We start from the raw sequence: 20173 nt of genomic DNA, 5'->3' as shown, positions 1-20173 counted from the left end.
GAAATAAATTATTAAGCGGCAGAGCAAAGCGACGGAAGCTTTATAGGGGAGTCGATGGTGTCTGTCTTTCCGGCTGTCCGTCTGTCCTGTCCGTGAACACGATAACTGCCATTCGGTTCAAACTTTACACAGTTGACCTATGACCAATAATGACCCCGTATGGTCACGCCTCTCTGTCTCAGCCAAACGCGTGAACTTATTCGATTAAAAATTTGCACAGTTGACGTATATACCATATGTAACAAGCCTATTGAAAATGGGTCAAATCCAATTATGCATAGGGTCACTCCGAGGTACTCTTCCGCTTTTTTAGATCCACTTAAGGGCTTTATTGTTATAATTAGTTCAACAAACCTGTGAAATGTATCGGCTACCATTCTGGCCGATTATGGTGACAATGTCAGAGCAGTAAAACAGGGATGTAGCGTCCCAATTGTCTGGTCATCTCTTGTAAAAAACAATACATTTTCAATTGATTTGGTGCTTCTCGAGATCAGTCCTGCTTGGCTGCAAACTGATTTGTGCCATACTTTTAGTTTCGAAAAATTAAGGGTGTCTTTGAAACGTTCAAAAAACCTGTTTTGCATACCAGAAAATTGCTCTTTGGGGACGAGATGGTACAAATGTTAATTAAAAAAAGTTCTTCGGAATGAAAAACTCCTAGGCCTACTTTGATTTTTTTTACTTTTTAATAACTGGACTTTTTTAAGAAATCTGAAAAACTAGGAGGCGATTTAATTTTAATTTGAGAATTAATTAAGTTGATATTGAAATCATTAATTTAACATACATGAAATATTTTAAATAATATTCGGAAGTGTCATTATCGGCTTCAAATTTACTACATGCCCATTAGATGCTATTTTGAATAGTTCTTTGAAGTAACATTTTTTCGAATTTTCTCAAAAATACATGAAACAATAAAAACATAAAAAAAATCATAGTAGGCCTAAGACTTTGTAATCGCACGTTTATTCGGTTTTTACATTCTCAACAACGTTTCTTAATAACATTTGTGCGTATCTCCTCCCCAAAGACCATTTTACTAGTATGCAAAAAACAGCCTTGGCTTTTCCGATTAAAAAAATCTCCTAATAGTCCCTCTAGATAATTCGAAATTTCTTTAATATTTGGATGACAGCTTCTAAGCAAAATCTTAGTAGGATATTTACTTTTAGCATTGGAGAAGGTCAGATATAAAAGTTGACACGTGACAGCCAAAGTATGTATTGATAGGAGTCTTTATATTGCCAGTGCCAAAGATTGGTTACAATTTGACAAGTACGACTTATTGTTAAAAATTCTAAAACTCTTGTCGTATAGTCAATAATATGGCAACTTTTTTCTAATACAGGTTATTTTCATTCCACAAAAAAAAATTATGATGGTATATTTAAATATAAATGATTTTCTTGAATGTTGGGTAAGGAAAACATATTTGTCTTAAGCATGTCTTAGCATGCCAAAGAAAAACATTTATCCAAAATCGCGATGAAACCCTCATTTTCATGCCTACTTCATGTCAGGGAGTTTCCACGACAGAGGCAGATCAGACTACTTTTCCTGTCTCCTGTCACATTACCGGCGTGGAAAATTACACATTACTTGACGCGGAAATTAAAGAACTCGACCCCAAACAGGTCCCTCTCTTCAATATATCCTCGCCTGTAATGTGTCATTTCCCTGACTTTTATATAAATAACTATTACAAAAGTCATATAGGAGAAAACCAAGGAAAAAACTTCAATGTTGAATTAAACATAAATTACCGGGTATAGATTCATTGATATTATTAAACGCACCTTCAGCAAGGCATTTTTTAAGTCTAGTTTCTTCTAATCTAATTACATTGTATTTATGAATCCTGAATGACAAAATTTCTCTGTCCGCCTATCCCTCTATCTGCTAGGATAAGTAATGGATTCAGTAGGTTATATCTTGCAAAGAAGGAGGTAGGAAAATGGGAAAATGTGAGTGGTCCCGGGGAATCCCGGTATCTCGAACCTCATTAACATATCAGCAATATCAGCATCGAGTCAGAAAAGGTCATGGTTCCCGTAAGGCTTATGTAGTAGGTATATGTTAAATGATTCATATTGTGTTTTTTCACTCTGATGGGATTTTGTGCAAATATTATCTTTGTTTTGTGTTTATAACGAAAAACGAGATCAAAAATTTAAATTTGAAAATCTAATTTAAAAAGCAGGAATAGAAACTTTCCAATCTGTGTTCTAATCTAACAGTGACTTGGGTGGATACGCCTACGTAGATTTTTTCTTTATCTTCAAGTGTGAATGTTCCTTGTCGAATCCATAGGATTACGGCATAGGAAAATCCATGGTTCGTGCTTTATAGTATAATAATAGATTTTGGTAACAATGTAATAAATGAAGGTAAGGTGCAATTGAAATTGTGAATTCAGCATTTTTACCGCCAATCTAATACTGCTTAGAAGCTAGGTTGTTTACACGTAATTACGTACCTACCCAATAAATACCAGCGTATCTTAGATGGGACCTCGGTACCTTCACATACCTACTTCAAAAACTTATTTAAGGGAGTTAGAAGGTAAACATAATGTTAATGGCCGTTTGCACCGACAAATTTAAGCGGCACTTAGCTTAAGCGTAGCTTAAAATCCATGGCAACCATTGTCTCAATAATCGTTGCCATGGATTTAGCTAAGTGCCGCTTAAATTTGTCGGTGCAAACGGCCATAAGAGTCCCGTAGATGGAACAAAGGAGTGTCAAATTATACAGGGTGGTGACTTGTGTAACGCATCATAGGGATTTCAATGTAAAATTCATAACATGCGATTATTGGCTCCCCAAATTATTTTAGAGCAAAAATGTATTAAAGTTTTTTGTAGAAAAAATTTTTTTACGCCAATCAACCGTATTAGTTTTCAATTTTTTGCATAATAAAGACGGAAAATTGGAAAAATAAAACCCCCATCTTTTTCAATAATCTGCGATGCCATGGAATTTTCTAAAACAAAAAGATATCCAGTTATCAATTAGCAGCAGTTCGAAATGGATTTTATGATCGACTTGGTTACTGTCTTGCAGTTAATGGTGACTTATTCGAACATTTATTGTAAATTGTTATATTGGGAAACCGTTTTTAATAATTTGGTCTTTCTTTATGTTGAATTCGCTGTTCTAAATTAATACTTTTTGATAGAATTTGATTTGTTTTGTAGCAGACATTCCATAGCATGACGGATATTGGCGTAGTTTTTGTATTATAAAATTCCATGGCATCACAGATTATTGAAAAAGATGGGGGTTTTATTTTCCAATTTTCCGTCTTTATTATGCAAAAAATTGAAAACTAATACGGTTGATTGACGTAAAAAATTTTTTTCTACAAAAAACCTTAATACATTTTTGCTCTAAAATAATTTGGGGAGCCAATAATCGCATGTTATGAATTTTACATTGAAATCCCTATGATGCGTTACGCAAGTCACCACCCTGTATATGACTATTACGAAAATGACAAGTCGTTCAGAAAAATATTCAAATTTTCATTTTAAAAAAGGGTTCCCCCATCTGTGTCTTACAATCCAGACGTTAACGCCAGGTATGTCAGGTTCTTCTTATCTACCATACACTATTATCTACTGGACACCCGTTGAATCGACTTGGAGGTGCAATAATTTATGCCATTTAGAGGCAAACACGGAAAGTTACTTCTCATATTTTGATGTGCTAACTAGAACTGTCATAAAGTACACGCAAGGAAAGTTTATATGAGACAAAATGATGAATTCAACCAGAACTCGTATGTATGTAAATTCGAGTAAGCGCATTTCGTACCTTCACCCCACATTTTGATCAGTGAAAATATTTAGTTTATTACAAGTGAAAATTAATTATATAAATAATCAATTTAACAAGTCACACTATTTGAATATTACTGATTTTAAATGTGCACAGAATATAGATTAAGGTCATAAATAATCTCTCTCAATATATATTTTGCGTTAACCGACATCGAGGATGTAACCATAATTGAAATCAAATAAGTGTCAAATACTGTTGAAGAGGATGTTATTACTCATGCAGATTATATATGTGTGGTAATCTTCTAACGCTATTAAGTGAAAGCTTAATTTAATTCCGTGATACAATCTTGATGTAACTAATTATAATTAACAGATTTTCCGAGCCCCCTTCCCACTTTTGTTGGTGAACATTTTTGCGCCAGCATGCGATGTAATAATAGGATATTATGAAAGTCATTTTTCTACCACCTACAATTTTACACTGTACTTTACGGGTGTTATTAAATTTGATTTGATGAAGCTTAATTTCATTATCTCATCAAATTAAGACAACATTGATATAAAATTACCGCATACAATTAAAGGGACTTAGAAAGGAGGTTAATTAAAAGTTTTGGATTGGTAGTTTGTGTCATGGTCACTTTCGTAGTTCCACATAAGGTTACTTAACCGCGCGTTTAATTTTGTCAACGTCATAAAATCCCACGTCTGGTCTGTTAAAATGTGTACACAAGCATTGAACTTACCAGCAGCGCATTCTGCGAAGCAGAAGATTAAGATGACAGAGATTGCAGCCACCTTACCGGTCATTGCAGTATACTTTAATTTCAACAACTGACACATGATTATCATAACACCGATCTTTTACAAATGGAATTAATTAGAAAAATTGATGAGGGGTTGTAAATTAATTACCTAATGAAGATGGGTAATCTAGTAATTGAAAATGAAAATATTGTTCGAACTGAGTGATAGGTATTTACACCCTTAGTTTAGAAAGTTCGTACGTGGTTTATGTGTGGGGTGAAATCGTTATCAGTCCACCACCTTAATAAAAACTCAACCGACTTGTAAATTCGTCCGCTTTTATACTAAGCTCTTGCGCCGCCTCCCGCCAACGTGATCGCCGCCCCTAAAATATCTTGTATACCAATTTCAGATTGTGGAAGTATGAATAGATATTTAGATGCGTTTTTTACGACTCGTTAATCTATTTGCTCAGAATAAAGGAAATAAACTTAATCAAAGTTTTGCCGGGTTTGATTAGTTTATTTTGTTTAACTTAGTGGTATTGTGATACAATAACGGAATGAAACAAATAAAGTAATTACATACATACAAGGCACAAATAAGCATATTAGGTATAAAATCTGACCCATTCCCATTTAAATTTATGTTTGGTGGATAACGCACTAATATTACAGATCATTTAGTACGACATGAATTTTTTGCCATTTTACGCAATGTAATTCACGTTTTGCATGACCTGTTTCTAATCACCACTTAAAAAATAAACAATACCATTTCATTAACTTTATTGCTAGATTTTCCCAGTTACCCTCAAAGGATTTTTGGGTTGGAAACAACTCCAAGGAACCACGCACACTTGCCAAAAGTATGCGTTTGGATCAGCAGGCAACTGATCAGCTTAAATTTTAATTTACAGAAAATAATTCTTTTGTAGGTTCACCGACTCTCTTTGAAATATACTTTTTTACTACAAATGTGCCACAGATTTACGAAATTGCGTGATTCTAATGAATACTGCAATGAGTTTATGTTATCTGGTAACGTTAGAAAAGTCGAAAATTCTCTCCATTTATACTAAAACATATTCATTTTTACTTCAGTAAGGACTAAACGTAAAAGAGGGATTGGGGCGGATTACTCGAAAATTGAACCCTACACTGAAATACTTGGTCCCATATGGATTTTGGGAACTCTCAGAGAACTACAATTTCAATTGTCGATTTGTAATTAAGAATAAATAAACCGACACAACGAAATATCGAAGGATCCTCAGTATTACAATCACTTTTAACGACAATTTATTTTAATCTTACAAAATACAAATTTATTTAAATCTTACAAAATACATTTTATGTAAATGCATAAAATTCATGTCTTGGGCATTGAGATAATGCTATTAATTTTGTTCCTAACGATCTGAGTGGAAGAATAACGATTTTGACATGTTTTTATCAAAATCCATGTGGTCGCCAGAAATGCATCAAATTTATGTCTTGAGCATTGAGATTATGCTCTTAGTTCTTTCCCAACGATCTTGGTCTATAAATAACGATTTTGACATGTTTGATTAAAATCCACGTGGTCGCCCAAAATGCATCAAATTCATGTCGTAGGTATTGAGGTAATCCCCTATAGTCTTTTTGCCAACGGTATTGGTGCATAAATAACGATTTTGACATACTTTGATCAAAATCCATGTGGCCTCAGAAAAATAATTTAACATCTTTGAATCACACACATGCGGTTATTAAATGTGCACGTGATGTACTCTTTCAGCATCAAGATAATGTGTTTGAAAGCTTTTAAAACTCCAAATTCATGTGTAAAAAATAATTTTGGGTACATTTTGCTCTAAAACTTTTGACCTATGCCACAGAGAAGAGTTATATTGAATTGTTACACATCTAAGAGTCATAGGGAATAATCTAGCGAAAGTCCTAACTCGATATATGACCTAGGGAATGAATATTATATTGATTTCTATTATATTGAGAACGCAGTTTTTCCTGTTCCCGATTCATTCGAAGTCCTATAACTTTTGTTCCTGTTGAACCAGCTTCCTGGAAATCAATAACGCCCATCCTTAATGTCCAAAGTACCCGTACATCAAATTTCAACACAAACGGTCACTTTTAAAAAGAGTTAGAGCGCACACGGACGGACGGACGGACCGACGACAATACAAAACTATAAAGCATCTGAGGATCCTTAATAACTTGGTTGCATGAATGTACGCTTTTGCCCCTACAGTAAACTACTCCTTCTCCTCTTAAGTAAACTCCATCTCTGGAGTAGTCGTTCACAAGGATTTACTTACTAAAAAAAATTTGCTCTTGTAAAATCTGCTCCAAAGGTTTGTTCACAGAAAATGTATCCATGGAACGAAAGTTACCAAAATGCTTGCATAATTCTCCCACCAATAAGAATAACAGAAAATGATGAAATGTCTACTAAAGAGTGTGTTGAGTAAAGTCTGGTTTATGCAACGACGTTTTCGCATAGGATGTAATAATTACGTACGTCAGAAAGTATTGAGTGGGACAAGGGACTAATAAAAGCATTGTTTCCAAATAAGTTCAGGGTCTAGTAGTCAAGAGTTTGCATTCCTTCTTTCTTTTATCAGCAACCATAGTGTATAGTAGGATGGAACTTGTGGCTTTACTTATAGTAGGGGAGCTAGCACGAAATCCACTGAACGAGAATGATCAAAATTTTAACTGATGGAGTTCCATTTTGCCCTATCAGAGTATGCTAAAATCGATCGTCTGCCGCCTCAGGTCATACGACTTAAGGCGCTGCGGGTACTTCTTGTGCTACCAATTCTGAAAGGTTGTTTTTCGAGAAAATAAGTTATACACCAAATGAAAACGTTGATAATAGCTCTTAAAAAAATATTTTAAAAAATCGCGTACATTTGATAACTCCGTAAAAAAACAATTCTTAGTCGGTTTTTCACGAACTTTCTACGGATATAACTAGGTTACGGTTAGACGAATGAAGCTGATTTTTTCTACAGACTGATGATAGGTACTACTAATGACTTAACGGTGGTTCGTTTTTAAATTTGTTCTCTAATTATAAGATTATCTTATCATCTTAACATTATAAGATATCTTATAATTAGAGAAAAAATTTAAAAAAGAAACACTCTCATAGCCATTGGCTGTGCCCATCATTATAGTCTGTAAAAAAAATCAGCTTCATTTATCCGACAGTAACCTAGTTATAACCGTAGAAAGTTCGTGAAAAACCGACTAAGAATTGTTTTTTTACGGAGTTATCAAATGTGCGTGATTTTTTAAAATATTTTTTTAAGAGCTATTATCAACGTTTTCATTTGGTGTATAAGTTATTTTTTCGAAAAACAACCTTTCAGAATTGGTACCACAAGAAGTACCCGCAGCGCCTTAAGTCGTATGACCTGAGGCGGCAGACGATTCTAATTAGAGAAAAAATTTAAAAAAGAAACACTCTCATAGCCATTGGCTGTGCCCATCATTATAGTCTGTAAAAAAAATCAGCTTCATTTATCCGACAGTAACCTAGTTATAACCGTAGAAAGTTCGTGAAAAACCGACTAAGAATTGTTTTTTTACGGAGTTATCAAATGTGCGCGATTTTTTAAAATATTTTTTTAAGAGCTATTATCAACGTTTTCATTTGGTGTATAAGTTATTTTCTCGAAAAACAACCTTTCAGAATTGGTACCACAAGAAGTACCCGCAGCGCCTTAAGTCGTATGACCTGAGGCGGCAGACGATCGATTTTAGCATACTCTGATAGGGCAAAATGGAACACCATCGGTTAAAATTTTGATCATTCTCGTTCAGTGGATTTCGTGCTANCTGAAATCGTTCAGTCCCTCTTCGGTTAATGTACTTCTTCGAGGTTGCTTGATATGTTTTAAAGAACTCATAACACGTTCCACACTGGCTGTGTTCACTGGAAGCGTTATATATAATAATAATAATAATATATTCATTTATTCCATAGATAAACCATGGAATCCCATGTACAAATCAGCAAAAAGCTGCTCTTCCATATGCACCATGCACATAAATAAGTGGAGTGACGTATAAAATAAAAGTAACACTTTTCAGCTAAAAATAAAACCTGTAGGTACACCATAGTGACATAAAAAACAAATATTAAATAAGTAGACGTAAAATCACACGAGAAAAATAAAAATAAAAGGTATAAGGAAAACAAAATCTTAACTTTGTGATGTAAATAGAATATTAAACATTTCAAACTTAAATTTCTTACTGGTCAAACCCTTGAGAGAACGAAGGTACAGTGTTGTATAACCGAAGCCAATTGTAAACTAAATGAACGGCGGAATAAAGATGTTTTATGCTGGGGTATAGTGAGTAGACCCCTATGCCTTAAATTCAAGTTATGAATATCTGTCCTATACCTGATTTTATTGTATAAATACGCTGGTTGTTTGTCAGTAATAATTTTGTGAAATAGTGTCGCAGACTGAAGGTAGCGTCTGTTTGCCATATTGAGCCAATATATTCTCAGAACGGCAACACATCTGGGAAACATTCTTCGAGATTTTTGTTCAATATGAATTCTAAGTACTGTGATACGCACCAGTTCTGGGAGATGGTCTCAGTTGTGAAAAACACATCTTTGAAGCATTGGATTTCACTTCTATATCTTAATAGGATATCGGTAGTAAGCATTCCAACAGTGTTATTGTTATGACTTCCGACTCTATATGAGATATGATGGGCGCCCAAACCATTGTTTTCGCAGAAAAAACATTTTTTTTAGTTAAGGGGCTTCGAGGGCCTCCGGCGTAGAGCCGGGGCCCCGTAGGCGAAGGCCTACTACGCCCACCGTTAAATCCGCCACTTTGCTTATTTCTACTACAACTCACTTATTACTATATAATTTTTATCATTTATATGTTCTACTTATTTCTACTACTCACTTATTACTATACACTCGCCTCTGTGTGGAGTACTGCTATCAAATATTTTGAACAATATGAAACAGCGCAATAAATTTATCCACAGTTCCTATCTTAAATATTGAATGTACAACAAATTTCTAGGTTGTGAAGAAAAAGGAATCCATGGGTCAGAAATTGATTTTACTCATAAGTATTTGCAGTGCAATATAATTTCAGACCGCTTTGCTTTATTAAGCGGCAGAGCAAAGCGATGCAAGCTTTATAGGGGAGTCTATGGTGTCCGTCTGTCCGTCTGTTCGTGAACACAATAACTGTCAAATGCTTGGCCTAATCTGGTTTAAACTTTGCACAGTTGGCCTATATACCACAAGTAATAAGCCTATTGAAAATGGGTCAAATCCAATGACCCCGTGGGGTCACGCTTGAACCTATTCGGTTGAAACTTTGCACAGTAGACTTATACGCCACATGTAACCAGTCTATTGAAAAGGGTCAAATCCAATGACCCAGTAGGGTCGCGCCTCTCTGCCTCTGGCAAACGATTGAACCTATTCGGTTCAAACTTTGCACAGTTAACATATATACCGCATGTAACAAGCCAATTGAAAATGGGTCAAGTCCAATGACTCCGTGGGGTCACACCGAGGTGCTCTGCCGCTTTTTCAAATGCTCTTTATGGGTTTATTTCATTTGCTATGATTAGACGGTTTACATATAGTAAAGTAAATTAAGACCGTACCATTGAATAAGGAATTATCTTACTTATTCAATGACGTACCATAATTGCAAGGCGCAACATTTGCTGGCACTACTCCAATCTCTTTCTAGCATCAGGAAAGCGCAATAACGTATGTACGTTGGACGCTAAAAATACATTTCAAAGGCTACGTGGATCCTTCACGACAAAATACATTGCTGTTTGCCTATGATGCGTTCAACCTGGGAGACACGGTATATAACATCTAATTGTTTAATAAAATCGAACAATTTCTGTATCGCAATATGAACTGTAGGTTATCCTGAAGGGTTTCGTATAGGTTGCCCATTTTATGAGTTTTAAGCAACTATCCCTTCAGTATTTATGATTGACCACAAGGATAAGTTATCGAATTATGGCATTTGGAAATCGGCCGCAAGAGGAAATCTTAATCTTGATCTCTCAGAATTTATATTTTTGCATTCATTATTAACAATGTATTAAATACCTTAGCAGTGTTACTAGTTGTATGTGTGAAGGTGCGTTGTATATTCAGTCATCATGGAGTCATTATTAAACGCAGATAGCCTTGTGGAGTGGTCAAACGGTTTTGAATCCGTTCATAATAAAAAAGGTAGGATTATTGATTACAAGGAAGATAGGTAGTGAGTGCAGAAAACAACAAACCGAAAAAGTAACACTAGTATTACACAATAATAATTATTTACATAAAAGTCAGGAAAATGGTACAATACTGCCGAGGAAATATTGAATTGCGAGGCCCCTTTGGACCGAGTACTTTAATTTCCGAGTTAGATAATGACATTTTACTGACGAGTTTTGTATTAAATTTTACCCGAAATCGTCTTTTAATATAAAATTTCAATTTTTATATACAACTTTTGATTAATGTCAATCTGTCAGTGATGACAGGAGTCCTTATAGACATTTGGAGATTTTAAAAATGCGGCCGGTAAAGTGACGGTGCGCCCGGTAAAGTGACAGGTGCGGCCAGTAAAGTGACAAGCCGGACAAGCGGCAGGAAACGTAGTCTACTCTGCCTCTCTCATCGGAACTAAAATTTCCTGGCAGAAAGTAGGCATGAAAAAAATGAAGGTTTCAGGACGATTTTGGGTAAAAAATTTAAATTTGCGAACTAATGATTTGAGAAAAAAAATCTCAACATACCTAATATAAGTGAAAATTGAAAGCTGCACAATAGACCTCAATCCTCTATATTAATATTTCAGTCGCTCCTACATTTATGTGCAAAGTACGGTTTTTTCATGTTTTATGCCGTGGCAAATTTATTTCCAGTAAGCTCGTAAATGCTTATTTTATTTTATATCTCGACAACTTTACGTTTTGAATCTTCACAATAAACTTGAACTTAGTATTGTCAGTTAATCGTGTTTCAGGATTCACCCAGAGCTCTTTGCTATAAGTTTAAACTGACTTACACTCATTAAATAATAGAAGCTCGCGATCATTTAAATTTTAAATCATACAAAAGGGTAACATGTACCTATACAACAAAAATATCCAACAAAACTAAGGGTTCAAAATGTCTCGTTGTGGAGTCACATGACTAAAATCTCAAAATTTGCTTTTTGCTTTTAACTGTTTTCTCAGCAAGCATAATACATACAGTGATTTTTTTTAATGCGAACATAGGATTTTGTATACAATGTAATAATGTAATTTCCCTATGTTCCATTAAAAAAAACGCATCAATCTATTGAGTAGTTCAAATGAGTAGTAGATAAAATTGACAGCTGTCACAATTTTAAACAAAATGCTTACTTTAGAGTTGAAAGTCCAAACCGTAAATTGGTACAAAAGTGAGAACAGTTTTAGGAGAGTTCGGGACTTATTATCAATATGTATTGAATAGATCAAATTAGTAAAATACGAGATGCACATAAGAACCTACAAATAAGTGAAGGTTGGTTCGATTTAATCTTAACACACAAAAGGAAAATGGTACAAAAACACAAACAATTATTACAAATAAACTAAAAAGGGTACATAAGGACGTTCACAAAGAAACTCGATTTCAAACTGAGTCACGTTGGAAACAAAATTAGGAAGGGTCGACAAACACCTCTCTTTGCAGCACCTTTGAAGGCCTAAACTTTACGACAATCCTCCATCCGGTAAGACAACAGAAACTTCGGCACGAACAAACGTAGAAAAATAATTAGCCGCGAATTCGGCTTCCTGCTTCACAAACGGAACTTCTTCAATCTTCAATCTCACATTCAACGAACACTCGATGCTGGCTGAAGCTTCAAATAATAATAATAATAATAATAATAATAAATAGTCTTTATTGCATTAAGAAAGAATATATAAAAAATATATGAAAATTAAATGCGGGGCGAGATTCAGTTACAGGGGGTAGCTTCCCTGTAGCTGCTCTTCCACCTAAACCCCACGATAGGACATACACATTCTGGCGAAAACAAAATATATGGCGGTATAGATAAATATAACTCAACATGACTTTCAAAATTTTTCATTTCACACGAAAGATAATAATCTGAAGGACACTAAGTGGCCATTAGTAGTTTTTGTTTGACTTTACGTTTGAATTGGGCAGCGGGAAGTATGGAGATGCAACGAGGTAATCCGTTATAGAGGTTGGCAACTTGGTAAGTGAATGAGCGTTCGAAAGCAGTCGTTAATATGTTATGTTAAATAAAGAATAAACTGACCGTAATTGAACGATGGGACTCGCAAGAAGCGAATAAATCTTCAATGAAACGTAGTTTTGCATTGAGCGTGGCAAAAAGCAACGCGAAACCATTCTTCTGATAATAAAAATTACAATAACTAGGAAATGCAATCCCGCAGCAAAATGTCAATCCCGATATTTGCGGGATCGTTAGATGTTAATCCCGCGGGATCCCAGTATTTACGGGATCCCGCAAAATTTTAAGTAAATTGGCAAATAAGCAATTTTGTGCTGTTAACTTATGTATTAAAATAAATCGCTAATTATCACAATATTCAACAGAAAACTACTTTTAGCCTAACTTAGAACTCAAAAGAATCACCTGTAAAGCACATAAAGGTGAACTTCTAAAGTGCCTCAAAAATGATAGTACATTTTTAAAGAAAAAAGTTGCATTAATGTTGTTAATGATATAAGATTCTTAGGTTTAACGTATGATAGCGAGCTCAGATGGACGAAACATGTAGAAAATTTAGTAGTATCTTGCAGAAAATCACTAAACATCCTAAGGGTGCTGGCTCATCATAAATGGGGAGCCCACCCTAAAACCATGCTGGACATATTATATAAAGCCTTGATCTTATCCCGTATAGACTACGGATCTCACGTCTATTCTACCTGTAGTAACGTATTGTTGGGACGGCTAGACAAAATTCAAAACCTGGCAATAAGATATTTACTTGGCGCCTTTCCAACATCTCCAGTCGTATCTCTCCATGTCGAGGCTAATATTCCCCCTCTTGCTCTTAGAAGAAAGCAAATAGCAGCAAATTATTACATAAAAGTCTCGCTGGATAGGAATCACCCGAACTATCACGGAATGGTTGATGTAATAGAAGGTGCGCGTTTAACTAGGTGTCGATCGTTGACTGTGAGAGCCAAAGAAATTATGACCGAATTGAACCTGATAGCCGAAGACATGTCTCAACTATCCAAGAACGCCCGTCGGTCCCTAGTTAAAGATCGAATATGGGAAATGTGGAACGGGCAGTGGAGTGAATCGGAAGCGTTCCTAAGGAAGTTCAAGGAGGTTGTGGGTCCGATATTCTTACCAATTAAGGGAAGATACAATCTTGAAAAGATATATCGGCTCAGGTTGGGACATACTTCCCTCACGCATTCATTTATTTTGACGAGTCAAGATCCTCCCCAATGCGAACAATGTTTAGTCAACCTAACTGTAGATCATGTACTTTGTGTGTGTCCCAAATACAATGTAGAAAGAGTACGGTGTAACCTGAGTGAAGAAATAATAGAAACCTTGACAAATAAAGATCAATGTTAAGCAGTTATAATTTATCTTAGAAATACTGGCCTAATATCTAAAATCTAATTTACACTGATACCTATATATATTTAATAAGGCAAATGACCATACTAGTCGATGCCTCAGGAGGGGTTTTAGTGGGGATACCCGGTATCTGGGGCAGCCCCACACTTAGTGCGTCATTGCATTTCCCCCCCTGAAGAAAAAAAAATAATAACTAAATTAGTAAACTTATAATTAACATAAAAAAACTCTAATAAACAAAATTAACATTAGAAAAGTAAATAAAGATTTACTTTACAAAATGCAGGTTAGGTACCCACAGAAAATCGAAACAAAAATGCTGACAAAACAATGCATTTCCGTATTGTGTATATAACATGAAAAACAAGAAGCAATAAAATACAAAAAATCAATGTAAACATTGTTGCAATATTGATGGCAAGCTAGAATTGTTGATATCACAGCGTTGGCTTATCGAATTAAAAAGACGGCATATAGTGACAATAGGGGATTGAAATAGAATTTCTGTGCGGAGAGTGCTGTAGTGAAATGTTCTAGAACTTGTATTCCGTACACTGGTATGAGGTAGCTTTCAATAGATCAGGACAGTCAATATGATTGTGCAGTAGATTAAATAGAAATGTTACATAATTGTTCTCCTAGTGTCTAATGATTGAAATTGAAACATATGCAACAATTCTTTGTGATCAAAACCTCTCACAGGATAAGTACCATAAGTTTTATAGTGCAAAAATTTTAGAAATTTTCTTTGTATAGATTCAAGAGCATTCTTATGGGCCGTGTATGTCGGATTATATATAAGCGAACAGTACTCAATTTTAGAACGCACTAAACTATAGTACAACGATCGAAGTGCTAATTGATTAGAAAAGTGTTTACTGTTTCCAATTATAAATCCAAGCATACGATTTGCTGAATGACAGACATCTTTGATATGGTCACTAAAAGTAAATTTAGTGTCAAACGTGACACCTAAATCTTTTATTGAGAAGAAACGCTGTAATTTTGCATCATTAATAGTGTAGTCGAACTGAATTGGGCGCACTGTACGGGTAAAAGAAACTATTTTACACTTCGCGACGTTAAGACCAATTGCTTAAAGCATTAACGTTTGTTTGGAGTTGTAAACAGTCTTCAGCACTTCATATAATAGAGTATATCTTCAAGTCATCTGCGTATAGTAACTTATGGCAGAAGATAACGTCAGCTACATCGTTGATAAACAAGCAAAACAAGAGAGGACCTAAGTTGGAACCCTGTGGAACCCCTGAAGTTGCATGCACCGGTGACGATGTGAAATTATTAAATGTAACAGTTTGAACACGATTCTTGAGATACGACTGAAGTAAACGTACAAAGTTTTCATGAAATCCGTAGCGACGTAGCTTCTTAATTAAGATTTGATGTGGTATTCGATCAAAAGCCTTTCATATATCGGTGTAGATAACGTCTACCTGTCGTCTTCGATCCAATACTTCAGATACACATAATTGCTTGAAACATGTTAAGTTGCTTAACCATGCTGACACTCCGAAATTATATTCCTAACATTACAATATATTTTGTTATACAATGTGATTTCAAACACCTTACTGAAGTTATTCAATAGACTAACCGGGCGATAATATTCTCAACGTTGTTAGCATCTCCGCTCTTCAGGACAGGAGTAATATTAGCAACTTTCCATATCTCGGGAAAAACCCAGGTCCTTATAGCAGTACTGAAAATTAGACTCAATGGTTTTACAAAAACGTCTCTGCAATCTTTTACAAGAAAACTTGGGATTAAATCTTTACCAACAGTAGTTTTAGCTTTTAATTTATTAATGGCATCTTTGACTTCACTTTCGGAAATGACAGAAACGTTAATATTTGGCATGTTGAAATCTTCTAAACTATCCTGGGTGTTGGAGGGAATATTTACAAATACACTACTAAAGTATTCACTGAACACTTCAATAATTGATTTCGGTGACGAGAATACCTTGCCACCGTATTGAATGATGCCTGGAATACGAGGAGTAGATTTCTTTTCTCGGATGAATGTCCAAAACTGCTTGGCGTTAACTTTAAAAGAATTTTCTACCACATGCATATATGAATTATAGGAATTGGAAATTTGCTTCTTTATTATTCGGCGTATGTCTCTATATGCAGTTAAATACTGGTCACGTTTGTATGTGCGGTATTTTTTCAAACATTTTGATTTTAGATTAATATTTCTAATAATGTCTTTTGTAAACCATTTTGGATAGTAAGATGGCGCATAAAAGCATCGTGGAACGTAAATATCAAGTAACTCGTACAGAACAGCATAGAATTGATCACAAGCAACTTTTGTTGTTTTATGAATTGCTACTAATAACAGAAATGTTGAAACTTATTTTAAATTCTCGGTTATATCAATAGCTTAATAGAACATGTAAAAACAGTGTTGAATGCACCTTTTAATTCTGAACAACTTTAAACTCTACAGTTTTTTCTGTAAAATGTACAAGAGAGGGCAGGATATTGCATAAAACTAATTTCCCATGTTAAATCCCTATGTCCCTACTTACCGTGCACCACCCGGTATACAATTACGTACGAAGGGACTACACATATCTACTTTCAATCTGATTTATTCCCCCGTTTCTGCAATTAACAAATGGAAAAGTACTTTACAAAACTCTTTTGGTATTCACTAACAGCAACCTTCAGTTGATGAGCAGGCAAATCTCCGACCTGCTAAGTGTTTCCTCAGCTTGGAGAAAATTAATAATAAATTAAAAAAATAAATCTAAATTTGTTAACCCTATGAGATAACATTTGTAGGTATAACCATAGTGTAAGAATAGCTTTACACTAAGGTATAACTGTAACGTATAACCATGGGGAACACTTCTTTGTTTTCGCATTACCGTGTGACAAAGAACAAACTGGCTGTGATTATGGGACTCATAAAATTTGATTTTTACATTTCGGCAAAAATTGGACTATTTGCAAATGCTGTTGTGGCGTGAGTTTTTTCGTAACTGTGCGGCTTGCGTTGTGTAGATGCCCGACTACTGTGATGATTTTGTTGTTCGGCTTCCAGTCGCACGTGATAGTTTTTAGTCAGGCGGATAAAGCGTACAGAGGGAAACAAGTGACCATTTTCTTTGCCTCCTACTCCAACCCAGATGGTCATATGTTTACTAAGTTACGCATATTTCGATCCCTACTTATTAAGCATGGGTCGTTTTAGATGCACCCCTTTGTATATGTTGTACCCATCCACTTGCACGGTAGATTTTAGATTTTTATAATGTATCCTTAGGTACTTTCCGGAGCCCGAAGTATAATGAAGTACACAAGAGGTCTATCGAAAAACCCGAAGAATTTTGGGGTGAGGTAGCAGAACTTATAACCTGGACTAAACCATGGACGAAAGTAATGGATAATTCTAATGAGCCTTTTACAAAATGGTAAGAATAAAGGAATGTTATTTACAAAAATGACAATTAAATTAGGTTTGTTGGGGGAGAACTGAATGCTTGTTATAACGCCGTCGATCGTCATGTACATGGAGGAAAAGGGAAAAAAGTTGCCTTGATTCACGATAGTCCACTAACCCAAACCGTTCAGAAAATAACTTATTTTGAGCTACTGGATAAGGTAGAAAACGTTTTGAAATGCCTCTTTAACCTAAAACTGCAGGTTTCTCGTTTGGCTGGTGCACTCAATAAGCTTGGCGTAAGGAAAGGAGATCGGGTTGTAATATACATGCCAGTCGTACCTGAAACTATTATAGCCATGTTAGCAGTTGTTCGGCTGGGGGCCATACACTCTGTGGTGTTTGGAGGTAATTACTTTCTTATACCTGCTAGCACATACCTGCAGGGAAAAAATGTTAGTTAAATTTGGACAAATTCAAATACAAACCTCGCAATGAAAGCACTTTTGACATACAGTTACGCTTTTCTTTCATTTTATAATAAGACGACTAGTAGACGGTTTACAGTACGATATCATTAGAACTGCTGTCAAATTAAATCATGTACCTAAATATCAATATTTCGACTATTTAGTATAGAGAGTGCAATGTTAGTAGCCCTTATCGAAATAAGAAAATTAAAATATTCGGTTTCAAACATGACGGAGTTATTTATCGCTTTCAACTAGTCAGATTTCAGTTTTTAAATAATTTTCAATCTCGTCTGACTATGAGTCGGCATATAAAATTGCAAAACGTTGCCCATTTGACAATTTTCGATTTTTAAGGTTACTAAATCTATTCTTGCAAACCACGCGACATAAGACACCATGTACCTACTTAACTTATACACTGATATTATGTACCGCCAACGTTAAGGTACGCAATGTTGAATCGTCTATGAAATGACATTGTTATACATAAAATTTGTAGTGTAACTAAAGGTAGGTACACACCTATCAAATCCGTTAATCGCGGGTGACCTGTCAGATCCACCTGACCAAACCCCTCTTAAACCACAGCTATAGATCCACCGTCAACCTCAGTTGGTTAAAAATGTTAACAATCCTTATCCAAGTCTCACTTCCATACAATAAAATGCTTCATATAAATGTTTTTATCAAATGTTTCTTAAGATGCAAGTCAATAATATTGTTGGAGGTAAACTTTCCGCTTGTTGTTGAAGGCGGTTTCACCTTGACTTATTCGGCTTATTATTTCTGTTTTTGATCTCCCATCCGATGTACCTAATCTTGCTTCTGAGGTACGTAATAATATATTATATGCTAAGGAACTCAAGTGTGTGTTTTAATCTCGAGGGTGCAAATTGTATCCCGAAACATAGTTGGCAACAACCACCAAGAGATTCATATTCACGTCTAAGGTTTGTTTTTCAAAAAAATCACATACATTGTAGACAACTTCATTATTAATTTTGCAAAAAGGCAAATATTGTGTATATATTGGATTGGATGCAAAGCCCAACGATGCAATTTTCAGGTTTTGCTGCTAGCGAACTTGCCCTCCGTATAGAACACGCAACTCCAAAGGTAGTCATCGCTGCCAGTTGTGGCGTCGAACCTGGTAAAGTAATTAAGTAAATATCTCGAACATAGTAGGCGTTTACTATAAACAATTTGTTTTAGTTATAAACAAATGCTTAATGAAGCAATAAAGATTAGCTCATTCAAGCCACGCAGATGCATAATCCTTGAGCGAGGTAACATCCAGAAATCGGTATTAAATAAAAATATGGATATATCGTGGGATAATGCATTAAATAGTAGCGATCCCCATCCATGTGTTCCAATTAAAGCCAATGATCCGTTATACATTTTGTATACATCGGGAACTACAGGTAAAACAAAATAACTATTTTTCCAACTGATCTCGTCCGTTATTGTATTGTAAGATAAACCAAAAGGTGTAGAAAGGACAGTTGGTTATTTAGTACCAGTTGCGTGGTCTATGAAGGCTATACACGGAATGGAGAATGACGACGTTTGGTGGGCGACGAGCGATTTTGGATGGGCAGTGGGACATACGTATATGTGTTATGGACCTTTAGTATGCGGATTAACAAGTGTTTTGTATGAAGGAAAGCCAATTCGAACTCCTGATGCCGGCCAATACTTTCGGTAATAAACGTAGTATCTATTCTTATTTGGATCATTCACGCTTCTACTAGCATTATAGAAAAATACCAAGTAAATGCTATGTTTACGGTTCCAACAGCTCTACGTGTTATTAAACGTGAAGATCCATGTGCCATTATTGGCAAGCAATATGACATCAGTAGCATAAGGTGCTTGTTTTTGGCAGGAGAACATTTAGATCACGAAACAAAAATGTGGGCAGAAGATGCATTTGGTGTTCCAGTATTAAATCAATGGTGGCAGACAGAAACTGGTTATCCTATTACAGCTACATGTGCTGGATTGGATCACAACTTACATCCGCCAAAGCTGACTGTAGGATTGCCTTTTGCAGGTTACGATGGTTTGTTGTACTTATGCATTCAAGACACGTT

The 20173-nt window shown here is 35.3% G+C and overlaps 2 protein-coding genes across 3 annotated transcripts in view; one reads left to right on the top strand and one right to left on the bottom strand.

The window, feature by feature from the left end:
- LOC116162874 overlaps nucleotides 1–4837 on the bottom strand; it is a 41230-nt gene extending 36393 nt beyond the window's left edge. The window contains exons 1-2 of one of the 2 annotated variants that reach the window (XM_031476622.1): nucleotides 4707–4837; nucleotides 4538–4652 (exon numbers count right to left, since the gene is read on the bottom strand). In XM_031476622.1, the coding sequence (XP_031332482.1) occupies nucleotides 4538–4643 (106 nt within the window). In that variant the 5' untranslated portion in view covers nucleotides 4644–4652; nucleotides 4707–4837. Of the gene's footprint in view, nucleotides 1–4537 lie in introns of both variants that reach the window. The other variant, XM_031476621.1, reaches the window with a different exon arrangement.
- Nucleotides 4838–10674: 5837 nt separating this feature from the next.
- LOC116163851 (acyl-CoA synthetase short-chain family member 3, mitochondrial-like) overlaps nucleotides 10675–20173 on the top strand; it is a 10694-nt gene continuing 1195 nt past the window's right edge. Inside the window, exons 1-8 of the mRNA XM_031477981.1 lie at nucleotides 10675–10796; nucleotides 17488–17635; nucleotides 17681–17825; nucleotides 17868–18012; nucleotides 19144–19240; nucleotides 19290–19501; nucleotides 19556–19781; nucleotides 19832–20142. Of these exons, the coding sequence (XP_031333841.1) occupies nucleotides 10724–10796; nucleotides 17488–17635; nucleotides 17681–17825; nucleotides 17868–18012; nucleotides 19144–19240; nucleotides 19290–19501; nucleotides 19556–19781; nucleotides 19832–20142 (1357 nt within the window). The 5' untranslated portion in view covers nucleotides 10675–10723. The remainder of the gene's footprint in view (nucleotides 10797–17487; nucleotides 17636–17680; nucleotides 17826–17867; nucleotides 18013–19143; nucleotides 19241–19289; nucleotides 19502–19555; nucleotides 19782–19831; nucleotides 20143–20173) is intronic.

This window comes from Photinus pyralis, unplaced genomic scaffold (genome assembly GCF_008802855.1).
Source record: "Photinus pyralis isolate 1611_PpyrPB1 unplaced genomic scaffold, Ppyr1.3 Ppyr1.4_LG2, whole genome shotgun sequence".
Taxonomy (NCBI): domain Eukaryota; kingdom Metazoa; phylum Arthropoda; class Insecta; order Coleoptera; family Lampyridae; genus Photinus; species Photinus pyralis.
The sequence above is the reverse complement of the archived record's forward strand: the minus strand, read 5'-3'. Positions and strand labels throughout refer to the sequence as shown.